General features: G+C 41.3%; 1 protein-coding gene across 5 annotated transcripts in view; it reads left to right on the plus strand.

The window, feature by feature from the left end:
* Nucleotides 1-1640: 1640 nt before the first annotated feature.
* Nucleotides 1641-16191, plus strand: part of RASA2 (RAS p21 protein activator 2) — a 51263-nt gene continuing 36712 nt past the window's right edge. For 3 of the 5 annotated variants that reach the window (XM_017822326.1, XM_017822331.1, XM_017822327.1), the window contains exons 1-4: nt 1644-1718; nt 7688-7793; nt 13087-13190; nt 14221-14315. In XM_017822326.1, coding sequence (XP_017677815.1) covers nt 1658-1718; nt 7688-7793; nt 13087-13190; nt 14221-14315 — 366 coding nt within the window. In that variant the 5' untranslated portion in view covers nt 1644-1657. Of the gene's footprint in view, nt 1719-7687; nt 7794-13086; nt 13191-14220; nt 14316-16191 lie in introns of all 5 variants that reach the window. The other 2 variants (XM_017822329.1, XM_017822328.1) reach the window with 2 other exon arrangements.

Here is a 16191-nt window from a genome sequence, read left to right on the forward strand (position 1 = left end):
ACCCGTGTCTTTGTTCAGGTTTAGGTTTTGCATGCACACAAATACAGCTCTTAGTGGTGTGATGAAACAGTTCATTCCCCACCACTCCCTGCCCGCCACCTTTAAACATATCTGTTATCCCCCAACCACCATGTGGAGTGTGGGGATGAGGAAGGAACGTCACCACAGCTGAGGGAGCAGCAGGTGAGAAGTTGGACACAGGAAAAGCCACCAAGAAATGAGGTGCAGCAGTGGCTGTCGGATTATATGGCTCAATGCTGTATCATAGTAGTAACGGCAAGATTCGTGCAGAAATTTGTACCACAGCAGGGGACTTCAGTTAAGAGACATATGACAGATGCTGGCCTGCAGACTTCCCTTTAACAGGACAGACTGAAGAGGGCTTTTTAGGTGCAAAGTGAAGAACCCTAGTCCTATGCTGCTTTCTGAAACAGTTTTAGCCTGCTGAACTACCTGTCTTTTAGGGTATGTCAGTCTCTAAAGGCTTTCACCAGACTCTTCCTAAAGGCCTGGAAGCTGATGTACCCTCAGCCTGACCCTCAGTGACACCGAAGTGGATGTGACACCTGCGGCTGGTGAATTATGCAGGCCCAAGACAGGTGCCCACCACCAATGCAGACTGGGGCCAAGTCCAGGTGTTATATAAGCCAGATCCCAGAGTTTCACATTAGGATCTGCGTCTACAAGAAACGTTGCTATAAAATGTGAAGACCCTTCGATTCTTGAAGGTGGTGAGCCGCTGGAGCGTGCCTGTGAACACCTCTGGGTACCCTGGGACTCCTGAGGGAGGTGTTGCCCATGGCAGTCTGCAGGCAGTGAGACACCTGCTTCTGGGGCAGCGCTGGCAGACAAGCATTTCACACTTGGTTCATGGCATTTCTTACACAGCTGAACAGGCAAACGTGAGCCAGTGAGAGCAGCACAGATCCGACGGAGCCCATGGCGTGCTCTGCACAGAGGCAGGCGCTCGGTGCACCCCAAACCAAAGCAGGCAGACACACCACTTGTCCTGGCCGTTCGATGTGACCCATCTCAGCGCGGCGAACACAGCGTTCAGCGTGCTGGGCTGCCGAGCCCCTGCCCCTCTGGGAGGCACAGGTCACCGAGTCCCTTAGGTTGGAAAAGACCTCTGAGATCACCGAATCCAACCTATGACCCAACACCACCCCATCAACCAGACCATAGCACCGAGTGCCACGTCCAGTCTTTCCTTAAACACCTCCAGAGACGGTGACTCCACCACCTCCCTGGGTGTCTGATCACCCTTTTCTGTGAAGAAATCCTTCCTAATGTCCAACTTAAATCTCCCCTGGCGCAGCTTAAGCCCATGTCCTCTCGTCCTGACCGTGCCCGCAGAGGAGCGGGCGGTCGGGGGAGGCGCGGAGCGGGCCGAGCGCACGGGCGCACAGCGCTCCGGAGCCGCCCGGCAGCGCGGCGGCACCGCAGGGCCTCGGACCCACAACCCGGCGGGACCGCAGGGCCCCGGGCGGAGCCCCCGCACAGCCCGGCGGGAGGCGCCAACAGGGCGCAGGCGCGGCCGCCCCCCGCCCGGGCCGGTGCGTGGTTCCCGCGGGCGGCGGGGGCGGGGCCGGGTCGGGCCGGGCCGCTCCCTCCCTGCCCCCGCGGCGCTCACTGCGCAGGCGGCGGCGCTGGCGCGATGGCGGCCGGGGACGGCGGCGACGAGGTGCGGGTGCTGCAGAACCTGCGGGGGAAGATCTGTAAGTGCGGCACTGTGGCGGAGCCGGGCGCCTACGGCCGGCGCGCTCAGGTGCCCGCTCCTGCCCCGGCTCCACCGCTCCCTCTGCGCGGCGGGGCGGGCGCTGGCGCGGGGGCCCTGGAGGCGGCGGGGCGGGGGCGGGAGGGCGCGGAGGGGCCGCGGGCCGGTGCGGGGTCGGGGTCGGGGTCGGGGTCGGGCTGCGCTGCGGCGGCCCCGCGAACGGCCTTTGTGGCGGGAGCGGCGGCACGTGCGGGCGGGCCGGGGTCTGCGCGGGGCCGGGGCCGGGAGGGCGGGATGGGGGCGTGCATGGATGGATGCATGCATGCGTGCATGGGTGGATGCGGCGGGGCCGCTGGAGGCCCGCAGGGGCTGGGAAGCATCCGTTGCGGCGAGGGTTCACTTGAGCCAGCAGAAATGCCCCCTCCCGCCCGGACCTCGGGCACCGGAGTCTGTTTGTCAGGCAGAAATTGCGAAATTAGAGCGATGTGCAGGAAGTTGGTGGTGGAGGGCTGTTCTGGAAGCGGTCACTGGTGCTCCCGTGCCTCGGCGCCGCGTGTGTGCGAGCGGAGGGGGGCGGAGAAAGGGGCCGGTGGCTTTATTTTGGTGGTTCGGAAGTGCTGACTGCGGGCGCCCACTCGGGCGGTAACGTGGGAACCGCGGCCGCGCTGGGGAGCAGCGCTGGGGAGCGCTCGGGGAGCGGGGCAGCGCTTCAAAGCGAGGGGCAGAGACAGGATGTGCGGCGGCTTCCTCGGGGTATCGGAACACATTCATTCCGCTCGGACGCGGCCCGTTTGTTTCCTTTCTCACGCAGCCCATCGACTTTTTTGAGAATGAAGCGACACGGGTTGATTCGGGCACGGCGCTGGGGTTGAGAACCGGTTGTGAAAACATGTTGAAGGATTAGTTTTGGTGGAGGAGTGGAGTGTGTTTACTTAAATACCGTCATGCGGCGTAGTCTTCAGTAAATAGACTGAGCCATGAAAACAGCAGAGGGCCTGGGCTGGAGCTGCTCTCGCTCTGGTGTGTTGGTGGTAGAGCCTTGCTGGGTATGCGAGGCTGAGCACACACTTACCGAGATCTGCTGTTAGCAATTAGCACAGAAATAACACGTCAGATCGCCTTTAAAAAAGAATACTGTTAGGTTTGGGGTTAAAGCATGAATTCATAGAGTGGTTTGAGTTGGAAGGGACCTTAGAGATTATCTGGTTTCAGCCCCCCTGCCATGGTAAGAGACACCTTTCACTAGAGCCCCATCCAGCCTGGCCTTGAGCACCTCCAGGGATGAGACATCCACAGCTTCTCTGGGCAGCCTGTTCCAGTGCCTCACCACCCTCACAGTAAAGAATTTCTTCCATATATTTGACCTAAATTTCCTCTCTTTGAGTTTGAACCCATTACTCCTTGTTCTGTCACTGCAGTTCCTGAGGAAGAGTCCCTCACCAGCTTCCCTGTAGGCCCCCTTGGGATACTGGAAGGTTGCTGTGAGGTCTCCACACAACCTGCTCTTCTCCAGACTGAACAGCCCCAACTTTCTTAACCTGCCTTCAGTAATCTTCAGCAACCAACTTTTTATGTATGCCCTAGGAAGCAGGTCATAGTCCTGTGAGTGCTATGACCTGCTTCCTGTGAAATACATAAAAAGTAGGTTGCTGAAGGTAACTGAAGCTGACTTATTTTTTGACACCATTTTTCCTATTTTTTATTATAAAGTTTTGTCAACATTGGACTACACAGCAACTTGATAAAAGCTTTCCACTAAGAATTAAAAGGCAAAACTCAAAGTGTCTTGAGACTTACACTGAAACTAGTTTTATTGTCTCATTTATGTGTTCTGGATTGAGCATCTGATTGTATCGTAGCTTTGAAAACAGAGGACTATGCCCTGCTTCCCAGGAAATATATAAGAAGTTGATTGCTAAAGATGAACCCGTAAAAGAACCATTTGGAAAATGAGTGGAAGTAACAGCTGCAATAAAAGATGTCTTGAAATAGTGTGAAAATCACATTGTGAAGGCACTTATTTCTTCTTACAAAACAAAAACTTTTTAAAAAAATAGATGAGTTAAATATGCTGTGGAAGTTTGGGAATCCTCTAATGCTTAGTTGCTCTTTTGGCTTCTTTGCACAACAAATACTGTTTTATTTTCACTTCTTGCTAGTATTTTAAGACTGGGTTTTGTAGGGGAAAACCCTCAAATGAACAATAATAAACAAATGTAACAATGTAATCCCCCTTGATCTGGAGGGATTAGCAGTAGCAGACCTCACTTTGGAAAATTGAAGTTCATAGTCTGAAGGAATTCCTTGTAACTCATTTCTTACAAGTAGAATACATTTCTGTGCCTAAACTTTCTTGGGAATTAAACTACTACAGGACTTGACACTGACTCATTTCATGTGTGTTGCATGAGAGAGCATGGTAGTTTTAATGAGGTAATGTCAGTTCTGTGAAATTCTGCATGTATAGAAAACACCATCTGCAGTGAGTTGTTATTTATACTGGTTTGCAATACACAAATAGGCAGTAAAATCTAAAGTTAGTGATGTTATACAAATCCTCACACCAGATTTAGAATTGAGACATGGACTTAAAGGTGTTTTAAGTAGCCATTATGTAGCAGTGAAAATACTGAGGAAGAAGACATTTGCAGTCCCTGGTGCCCTGGTTTTGTGGGGCGTCAGTCTTTGCAGCCAGTCTCCTGCCTCTGGTTTTCAAGTAAGAGGCAGGATGAACTGGTCTTACCAGTTTAAGACCCCATAATATCTTTGGAAAATGTATTACACTTAAGCAGGTTTTCAGCAAAAATCCACTGAAAGTCTGTCTTTCCTTTACGACAACTCCTTTGGTGGCTCTATTTTATGTGTCACGGTAATGGCAAAGCTGCTTTACAAAGGTCTGTGGATGTCTGTAGCTTTAGGCATATCTTGCAGTGTAATGTTTTAAGCTGTAGAATTAGCTTCTGTTTTCATTTATGGCATTCAGTAGTACATTTTTAGGTGGCATTTAGGTAGTACATTTTAGGTGTTTTTAGTTGCTTTGATTTTTGGATTGTTTACTGAAACCTGTCTTAATGGAGCACTTGAAAAATGTCCCTGTCGTCTCCTAGAGCTCATTTGACAAAAGTCAGAATGCATTCTTTTTCAGACTTACACTGGGATTGTAACACTGCTTGGTTATCTTGGATTATGCTGCACTCCTGGAGTGGATTTAATTGTTCTATATAATGTTTAATCCTGTGAGGAAATGCTTTGGCGTTTATGTGCATTAATGTCTTCTGACAGGGACTCATAACAAAGAAATCTAGAAGATGTACACTAATTGCACACTTTCACTCGACAAAGGATGTTACATATATGCACTGAAAATCCAAACATTCAAGCAGATATCTGATGTTGTTAATACTTGGTTTTTATGCAACCATTATAGCCATAGGTTTCTCAGAAAAAGGAAAACTTAGTGTAATCGAAGACTTGAGCCTTTTTTTCTTAAAGCAGATAAGCCCCTTGGAAAAGTTGGACCACTTACATGGAAGAAAAGTCTCCCACAATCACAGATATGGTGTTTGAAAAGATGTGAAATCTCATGTCAGGTGAAGTACAGAGCAAGTGCTCTGAGATTATTTTTAACTCAGAACTGAGAATCATCCTCTGCCTACGAAAAACCTCAATAAATTTGTCTGTGCCTTAAAGCCAGACACTTGGGCTACAAAATAAATGTTTTTATCTCATTAGGAAATCAAAACTTACATTTCTTCTGTTTCCTTGTGTAAAAAGTTTCTTTTATACAGAAAAACTGTGGTAGGCATAAAAATAGTGAATTATGTAGAAATATTTAATTTTAACTCCTCTTAACAAAACATGAGACTATGATTTCCTTTCAAAGTCCACTGTATGGTGCCTTTACAGTGATGATTAAATAATGTTATATCTTAAATATTATATGTGAAAATAGGATAGTGAAGTTACGGAGTGTTAACTAAGAAATAAAGATTCTTATCAGGGGAAGCTGACACATAGTTCATGCTTATTAATTACAAACTTAGGGTGTCAGGAGCTCTCTAGGGTTTACCAACCTTTTTCATTACTTGATTTTTGTATTTCATGTGTTTTATTAAAATAGCTTTAAAAAAAAAGCAGTTCACCAAATTTTAAGGCAATGTTCAATCTGATGCTTCTCTCTGTTCTTCTGCAATATCTCACTTGAGGGTGACTTTGAGTTTAGTCCCTTTTTGTAGTGTAATGGCATTAAGAACAGGTTCTGTTCATATCTGTCAATCTGTCAACATTAAGTGTAGTGTTCAAAAATTTCATGTATACTTCCTCCTCTCCCACACCCGAGTTGATGAAAAGCTCATTGATGCTTCTGAGAGCACAAGTTTTAACTGTGGAAGTTCCTTAAGCGTCTGTTCATGCTTTGCATCAGTGTACTTATCTCTGACTTGGAAAACATCGTGTATGAGGTTCAGTCTCTGTTCCCGTTAAACTGTCATGTTCTCTGCTCTGATATAGTTGAGGTGGCCCTTGCAATGCTGGACATTACTTACTTAACTTTCGAGACTGTAATAATTTAACTTAAATTAACCATTTAACACACACACAAAAAAAGACTGTGGAGAAGAGAAAAAACAGACCTCTGATTTTACATCTTAACAGCATAGCAATACAGCTTACTCCACTGTACTTCATATCTGCATTTTTTTTTTAAAGAAATGTGTGACACTTCAAATCTAGTTTCAAACTGATTTCTGAAAGGTCATTTGTTATTCAGACACAATAAGTTATTAAAATTCAATACTTTGACGTAGTTTTCATCCTGTTACTTTTTAATGTCTTATATAAATAGATAATGCTGATTCCACATTTTGTTGGGAGAAGTATTTCCAATAGCAGGCAAGGATGTGAAGGGTCCTGGCTCACACCTAATGCAGAGTAACACAGTTCTGGTTGCCTGTGGTTTAGACAGCAAAGTGGAACAGGGACAGAGAGCGACTGCTCACCAATTAGGAGCCTCTCCCAGGGGAGAGTTCTAGAAAAGCTTGTAGGTTTTTAGCAGAATAAAAGCTGAGAAGAGTCTATTTGTCTTCAAAAACATTCAGAGGGGAAGGAAATATCTGGGGGGGAAATAACTGTTTAGCTGAAGGACAGTGTTGCCATAACTTGATGTCGATGTCTGTGGCATTCAGATCTCAGAATAGCTTTCCAATTTGAACATTAGAACTGGTTTTAGCTGTGACTGCTTAGGAGCAACCATTTCCAGAGAGGGCTGCCTTATGTCCAGCCTGTTATTGCAGTGACCTAGCCCGAATACCCAGCAAATCTTTGTATTCTTGTGTTGACAATCTTTCTTTCTCATTAGAAACTTCCTTTTCTGCTTGTTCTTATCTATATTACAATGAGTCAAGAGGTGATTATTTCCCCCTTCTACTAGACCAGACAGTTAGGAAAAAGTAAAACAGTACTCATGACTGGTGTATTTTCAAAGGTTCAGCCAACTTAAAATCCGCTACTCATTGTGGAAAATGCAATAACGATTTGATGGGCAAGTTCTTATTAATCAGCTTCCTTTAGCCAAAGTATTTGCAGAGAAAATACCAAGTGAACAGTAGCTCAGCCAGATCATGTCTTGGTGTTATGACCTAATGCCACATCACCTCAGGCTGCTGGGATTTAGGAAGCTGTGCAGGGTCAAGCCCGAGATGAGACCTCTCAAGGGAAAGTGCAGGTGCTGCAGGAAGTGGTGCTTGTGAGTCAGTGTGTGTCTCGTCCTGTCGACTCTCATTCCACATGAAGCTGGATGTAGCAATTGCTGTGCCCTCTTGGAGCTTATAAATTGAAAATTAATATGGAAATGCATGTGCTAACTGAATGGAAACATTAATTTTGGACACATTAAAGCTGTAAAATTATTGTACCTGATATTTTGCGGGTTTTCCCCCTTCAGTGTTTGCAGTAATTTTTTTTTATTTGCAGATGATGCCAAACACTTAGTACCCAACAAAATGAGAGACTTTTTCTGTACCATAAACTTGGACCAAGAAGAAGTTTTTCGTACACAAGTAGTCGAAAAATCTTTAAGGTAAGCTCAATTTTTAAATGGGTATGATAACAAGACTGCCCGAGTTCTGAATAAAAACAAGATGTGGATGTGCTTCTGCTTGTACCTCTTTAAAATGAGACCTGACTTGTGGCAACTACAAAGATTTTACAGCAATGTGTAAATCATAAGAGTAGTTGAAAGAAGACAGAATTGAGGCTTGTGAGTAGAATGGTGCTTTTAAAATGGAGCATGCTGAAACGCTGGTACTTTATTCTGTTCCATTAGACATCATAACGTTCTTTTTCTTACCAGCTTGTTTTCAAGGGAAAGAAATCTGCTTTATACTTGCTCTCCATGTCATTTCCTACTTCTGACGTGCAATTGGACTGTATTGGTGGAATTCTGCTCTTAGTATCTTTCTGGTAAAACCTGTTTCTAGAATGAAGGGACTGGAACTTTTCCATGTATGAGAGTTTTCTATGCTGTGGGATGTCCCCCTGAATAGGCCTCATTCTTTCCTTAAATTCTTCTGGGAACTGTAACCAGTACCCACAGAGAATGGTTTGCTCTGCCTCCCTGAGCAGCACTGACCTGTAGATTCTGCTGCTGTCTTACAGCCTTAAAAACAATCAAACAAAAAAGTCATGCTAACAAAGCTGCAGGGATGTAGGTGCTTTTATACCTCAAAACTGAAGTGCACTGAGGCTCATACTGAAGCATCACTGCAGCTGCATTGTTCAGAGTATCTGAGCGACAGCTTCAGTTATCTGGAGGTGACATTAAACCTTCCTTTTAAAACCCAGAAAGTCTGCTCAAACTTTTGCAAGTTTTCCTAATTCATGTTTCCAGGGGTTTTATTGTAGATGTTTGTTCTTTGAGCTGTCTCTCCAGATGTTTCCAGGTGAAGAACAGCATATTGCTCACATGGCAAACTTAAATAGGGAGTTCTACTTTTTCACAACATTGTTTCAAAGCCTCCTTATGCTTCTGCATGAAAAGAAAATATGTGGCATTTGCTTTTTTCCTGATCTGTAATTGCTGTAGTCAGATTCATAAAATTTTCAGAATTTTCCTGTCTGCAGTTGAGATTGATTACCAAACAAACTCAACTGAGTAATCCTTCAGAGAATAATGTTAAAGAGACTGTACTGATAAAGGAGAAAACATTTCACCTTAAAATAGACAGTAGTTTGATGAGCAAAAAAGAACCCCCCAACCCAGCATATCTTTGAAAAAGAAAGACTTTGCTGTCCAGTTTTTGATATTTTAATCATATAAACCCTAAAAGTTACTGCCATGCTTAGAAACAAGACCTGTTAAATATGATGTTTTGGCAGACATTTTTATTGTGTTCTGTTTAAGAACTATTAAATTTATATACTTATATCACCCACTAATAAAAAGTATTAGTTGCATAGTAAAACATTTGATAAAACACCTTAGATTCATGCAATTTTTTTATATAGTATTGAAGTTTTAAAACTGAAACTTGATTAAATGAGAACAATGATGTTAGTACTTTACAGAGGAAATGAAGAAGAAAATCTCACTATAACAAAACACAGTTGGGGAGAGAAAGGCCTCAAATAACACTCATGCCTCCTCCCTCTCAAATTGAGAATTTTTCAGGTGATAAGAAATTAATATTTTGAAGTTGAGAACATTGTATTAAGAGTTAGAGCCCACTGTTACTTCATAGGTAGCTCCTTCATCCTCTGAATTAGAGCTGTGCTAAGTTGGGTTCACAGCACAAGTTGAGTTCCAAACAAACTGGTGAAATGTAATAAAATAACTCATCCTGTGTTAGCAGCAACCAGAGCTGGATGCTTACACTTGATTGCTGGTGTGTTTGCAGTAATTACAACATCTTGGTGCTTATTGCTGTGTTAAATTAGAATACTGTACTAACCTAGAGGAGGAACAGGAGATGAAAGCTCCAATCTCTTATTAGTCTGAAAACTTTATAAATTGCTTTTCAGTAAGGTGTAGTACAGTATGATTATAGTCATAGATACAACTTTAAATTTCAGTTTTCTTTTATATTATTTGCTTGCTTTTTCTTACACACATAATTCACAATCTGTCACTGTATTATGGGTTGCAAATTTATACAAGCTGTAATCTAAATTTAGTCTATGCTAGTTAAACATCTGTGGAAGTAATTATCAATAGAATCAAAATTAGTTTTGGCTACAGTGATTGGAAACTATCAAGAAGTGTATTTTTTTTAAATGTGCAAATGGATTTGAGCTTCCATTAGCACTGGGAGACTTGTTAGAGTGCAGATGTAGAATAAATGACTTTCCAAAGTTAGAAAAACAAGCATTAATACTGAAGTGAAAGAGGGATATTTTGGCTAATGACTCAAGAAATATTTCCTGACATGGTGTGGGATTTCTGTGTGTTCTGAAGAAAGAGAATTTTTTTCCGTTGGAAAGTTTAAAAAACATCCATGAGCCTCCTCAAATGTCTGTGGTCAAATATGAGGAATTGGGGGGAGGGGGGAGTTACGGTATGTATGTGTCCTTTTTTTTTTCCTTTTTTTTTATTTAAACTAAATTCAGTTTCTTTTTTTTCCAACTGAACTTTGTTGCGGTGCAGGATTATACCAGATTTTAGCACAAATGAATTCTCTTGTTGATGTAACCGTTGCTTTCATCAGCTGACAGATCGTGGGGCATTGGTCAGTTCCTGTCACAGAACTGCTGAGTTAATGCAGCAAAGAAGGGAAGAGCAGAAGTGTGTGTCACACACTGAAATTTAATCTCCTGTATTACTGTAATCCAGTTCTTCCTGTATGACAGTCTGGTCTTCCTTTGAATTAGCACTATCTTCTAATTTTGTATCCGTCACACTCTTTAAAGTTCTTGCATCAAAGTCACAAATGAAAGTACTAAACTGACTGAATCCCTGAGGAACAGGATGAGTAAGTTCTCCATTTTAATTATTCCTCATTGGTTTAACCTATATTGTACCCAGTCAGCCAGTTCTGTATCCACCTAAGAATTTCTTTATTAATCCTTTGTATTCTCTACCTTAAAGTCTCTCCCTCTGCCTCATACTTTGCTAAAGAATAATCAACAACTGATTCATAAAGCAGTGGTGTTAATTTGCCTAAGGAAAATGTATCAACATGAAAAAAACTGTGTTACCTTCTGCTTATGTTCATACTGTCGACCTGCTCTTGCTTGCAGCCTCTGAGGCTTTGTATAATGTTGAAGTCAAAATAATAATAGTGATTGCTAATGGTTTTTCATTTCATTCATTGGTGGCTGGAGGGGGGGATACATGTAGTTGTGAAGTTTGCTCTCTTCAGCCATAAGATACAGGTGGTAAAATGGTTTTTGGAAGTCTCTGCTGATAGGCTTCATCCCAGACTAATTATAATTGGAGGCACATAGATCCATCAAGAATAAGGACTTAACCCTTGGTGGTAGGCAGTGGTTGATGTGCAGTCTGGTGTTCCTCTGAGGATGTCTGACTGAAGCTGAGCCAGGAGCAGTTTCCCTCGACAGCAGTGCCAGCTCCTTCTCCCACTGTTCCCTCTTTCCGCTGTAGTGTCTCTCTGTTTGTTCTGCTGCAACTATTATTTGTATAGCTGGTGGGGAAACCATAATGTGGAACTGATCTAAGTTTAAAATAAGCCTTTATCTCATCGTTTTTTGGTCTGAGTTACTGTGTCAATACAATTAAAATGAGCAGTGATGGTAATAAGGAAGTCGAGGTTGTTTAGGGCTGCACTGCTGCTAAAGGTAATGCTCACGAGTCTGTACCTTCAGTCCTGGTGCTGAGCAGAACATGGCCCTTGAAATCAAAGCTTTGAAATTATTAATAAAGGGGGAAAAAATGGGTAGCTGAAAAACTGCAAGTGAATTTTTCAACTGAGAATTCTTACATTATTTCTCAGTGTAGTGCGAAGGCTGATACTGATTTCCCTATTTTGAAGCCTGTGGTAAAAGGTTTGTGTTTAAACGAAAGGAACATTTTCACTTGTGAAATTCCTTATCATGAATTCCTGCAGTTAAAGCTCCTGTTTCTAAACATCTATCTTAGACATTTGCATTACTGGATTTTTCAACTGTGTTCTTTCCCAGAAGTTTTTAAGTTTTTTTAAGTTAGTTATAAGCTTTTCTTTTTAACTTTTTTAATGAGCCGTTGTCCTTAAGCATTGGATGGTGTTTTCTTTTTCTGTGATTGTTTTGGAGGGAAGAGAATACAGATGGTAGCCTATTTTTCCTGATATCCTTTGAGTAGGTAATAATGTGAACTGCTTGTTCCAAAAATGTGTGTTTGTATTTGACACAACAGTGTCAGAATTGTACTTCACTGGGAAACAAAAAAACCCCCAACCTTTGTTTCTGGGTGTGGTATAACTGTCATCACAGTACTTTACTGCATAAAATTAGTGTCATGAACCTGAACACCTTTCCCTGGTGATGTTAATATGTTGGAATTGAAACTATTTTAAGGCTTTTAAGAATTCAGTTGTTCTAAAATAGCAGTTTTGTTTGTGGATGCACTTGACTTTCAGAACTCACCACTTGCAGTGACACAAGCAGCATTGTGGTTTTGTTCAGTCTTGAAACAGTGTTCTGACTGCTGGCTCTGATTCCATCAATAAGTACTCCTTAAGTTTAGTGGGAATATGAATTCCGTGAGTGAAGGTACCAACACATTGTATGAAAGATGTGTAACACAGAGGAACCCAGAGTCTTTTCTGTAGAGGGACATGCAAATGGCACTAAATAGGGTGAACTGTAAACATTATACTGAACTTCACTAGATGCAGAAATGTGGTGACCATTTCAGTGTGAGGGAAAACATGTGTATTTGAAATTAACATTCTCTTTTTTACTGTTCTATTTTATGGTTTCTAATGCTTAGGGCTTCCTTCCACAAGTCTGAATCTTTGAGCAGCAAGTTTGACATGGAAGTCAGAGCTAAGCAAATGTCAGTTACTGCAGTAATTAAGTAAATTGTGTTTTAGTGTTATTTAACCTGTGAATGTCTCAGGAATTCATCTCAGATGGGTAGAGAACTGACTAGAATAATTTCAGGACAGAAAAATAAAATAGAAGTTGCAGAGGAGACAAGACTTTCTCTGTGTGTGAGCTCTGATTTTTTTCCTTTCTTGTGCACACCTGAGGCATTGCAGCATTGCAGTGGTACTGTGTGTTCTTGTAATGAAATGGCTGGGAATGGCTTTGACAGGTGAGTGTAGTGCTACAGGCCACAGTCTGGGACAGCAGTAAAAATGCAGCATTTTAGTGTATATCTTCGATATAAGTGGCATAAAGTGTTTTCTGTTTTAACTTTGAGTCTTCCTTTTCAGCCCTTATTTTGGGGAAGAGTTTTACTTTGAGATTCCAAGAACATTCCAGTGGTTATCCTTCTACATTTATGATAAAAGTGTTTTGCAGAAAGACCTGCGTATCGGTGAGTGTCTGTGAGGTGCTGTCTGCATCTTGCATAACACTTGGTCATTTTCAGTAGCATTATCTGTAGGATTAGGGGTACAGTTATTGGTGATGCATTTTTCAAAACACTGTGTATAGTGCACTTATATGTTTCTTTAAATTTTGAAAATCGGGATTTTGTTTCCTTGTTTTATTCTGTTGTAATAAAATATGTTTATTTTTTAGGCTAATAGGACATTTTATAATCTTATTATGGTCTCAATATGATTTTTTTTTTGTAATTCTGCTTGTTTCTTCTCCACTTCTGCTTCATTGGAATATTTGAATAATTGTTACTACTGGTAGATCTTTAAAGAATGAATTGTGGAATAATTCCACAATAATTACAATTGTGAGATAATTCTTAAAACTATTTATAGATAATTTTTTTCCCTGTCAGTGCAACCTGTGACTTAGTGACTTACAAAGCATTTTGCAGCAGCTTAGGTGAAAAATTACAGGAGGTGTTTTTTTTTTTTCTCTCCCGCTGTATAATGGCTTTATTGCAGCTGATGTTTGGATATAGTTGCTATAAAGCTCTAACAGTCTGCTGTGGAAGAAGCCTTCACGTTACTTGAATTGAGGAAGGAAATAATTTGCACCAGGATGCCAGATAATTTGGTATAATAACAGCTTTCCAAATAGCAATCAGAAAAGTAGAAAGCATCTACTTCAGTTTCCTGTTTAAACATTCTTCAACACCGTTTCTGTTCTCTCAAATCTGTTATGTTATTTCCAGCCTCCAGTGTGTTCCTTATTTTACCTCATCATCTTATTAGTGAGATCCAAGATAACAAATGGTAATTAACGTCATCAAGCTTTATATAAATTATTTTTCTGCTTTACTTATCCATGATATTCTTTGTTTCCACTTTTTTTATATCACATCATAAGCTTAAAAAAAAAGCCTAAAAGAAAGAGAGTTTAGGAAAGATCAAACTTCAAACCTATTTAAATATTTGTTCTATTCAGATGAAAGTGATATTTATGCTTATCTCTCCCTCCCTCAGGAAAGGTGTCAATCAAAAAAGAAGATTTATGCAACTACACAGGAAAAGAGAACTGGTTTATGCTTCAACCTGTTGATTCTAATTCAGAGGTTCAGGTAACTATTAAATTGCATTTTGGAAGTTAAATATGCATAAGGGCATGTGATGGTAGAAATTTGTATTGAGCTGTAGGAGATAGGGCTTAGCATCTAATTCTCATGAGACAGTTGTGTCTTTCAGTTTGGTTAGAGAATAATGCATATTCTATACTTCTAAGCTGGCTGTGTTGTTCCTGATGGTGCTTAAAAGCAACTGTTTGGGAAGAACCTTAACACTATTTTGGTGTCTAAAATGCTTGAAGAGGAGCCATGTACTTGAGACTGGTGAATGATTTATGAAACTCCTGAATAATTTTTTCTTTTGTCATTTTTGATGTGAACTGAAACAGTGACTGATTATGTGACATGAAATGGTTGGTCTCTGAAACTTGAAGGTACTTGTGCTGTGCTCATTTATCTTATCTTGAAATACTTTTTGCACTCAGTATCGAGTAACTTGCACTTCAGAGTTGTATTTTGGTCTGTGGTTCAAATTCTTTGGACAGGTTTGTCCTAGTAATAGGTAAAAATGAGATGACTCTAGAAGTTGTAGCAGTTCTCTTTTTGGTTTCAAGAGCAAAACAGTATTCTTGAGAATCTCTTAGCCTTGTTGCTGTGATAAACTATTAGATTTTAATAGGTTTTTTTCAGATTTGCCTGAGAGCAAAAGTCTTTGACTTGTCAGTGTTTATATTTTACTGGTAACCTGAAAGTCCCTCTGGGCAGAGACAACCCTGTCTACTTCTACAAGAAGTGAATATGCACAGAATTCTCATTATTTTCCAGGATTAATCATCTATGAGCTGTAAGTTTAGCCTGCAACTGTTGGGTATATAGGAGGGCATATGGTTCCTTTACATGAAGACAGATTTTCAAAATGTCTGAATACCACTTTCTCTTATTTATTGAAAATCAGTACTCCTTCAGTTAGGATAGAATGGAATAGAGGAGTTCATTTGGAAGAGACTTACAAATCATCTTGTCCAGCTGCAACTTTTCTCATTCTTCTTCTGATTCTTCCCTGTAATCTGAATATTCTAGAGAGTACTTTCCAGGTATAAACTGAAAGGCAGTTTCTGCTTTGACTTACACATTGTTATGGTTGCTGGGTTTTTTCTATCATAAAAATGGATGTGAAAACTCAATTGTAATATTCCATTAATAGAGTTTAGTGATTTCTTACATATTGGAAATAAAAAGTTTTAATTTTCCATGGCTTTGTCGCTCACAGCAGAACATAAGCTCTTAATGATACTTTCTGTGGCTGGGACATGTGTAAAGCACTGTCCTGCATGACACTTCCATTAAAAGATGACCTTTTCTGCTAAGGTGTGCATTCCTCATGTTTATCTTTCCTTGAGTTAGAGCATTTGGGTAGGTTTCTCCACTGTCCTGATTTATTTTTGCATAAAATTTTTAAGAGCAGAGCTGAGAGCAGTTCCCATCTGCCACATTTGGCTGAAATCTTGTTGGTTTGGATGTGCCATCCAGTACTGAAATGTATTCCTAGGAGATGTCCAAGATTGTTGGTCAGATGTGGCTGAAAGTAGCAGGCTTTCACACAGTACACGTGCAGAAAAAGTGCATGAATGTTTATAGTGCTAAATCACAGTTTGGAGGAAAACAAAATATTTCTTCTCCTCATTACATAAAATTGATTGTTTTGTTCCTCTGGTCCCCTCCAGGTGGGTATTTTCCAGGATTTATGATGGATGCAAGGCAATAGAATAGTGTAGAAGTATTTTGTGTTCCGTGATTATACTCAGGGCACTTTGCAGTTGCTTGGTTGAGGGGTTGTTGTTTTGGTTTGGTTTTTTTTTTTTCCCTTAAATCTGCATTTGCTTCAAGAAAACTGTACTTTTATGTACCAACCATCTGTTCTTTATGGGTTAAC

Source organism: Lepidothrix coronata, unplaced genomic scaffold, assembly GCF_001604755.1.
Source record: "Lepidothrix coronata isolate B3197 unplaced genomic scaffold, Lepidothrix_coronata-1.0 Scaffold97, whole genome shotgun sequence".
NCBI lineage: Eukaryota > Metazoa > Chordata > Aves > Passeriformes > Pipridae > Lepidothrix > Lepidothrix coronata.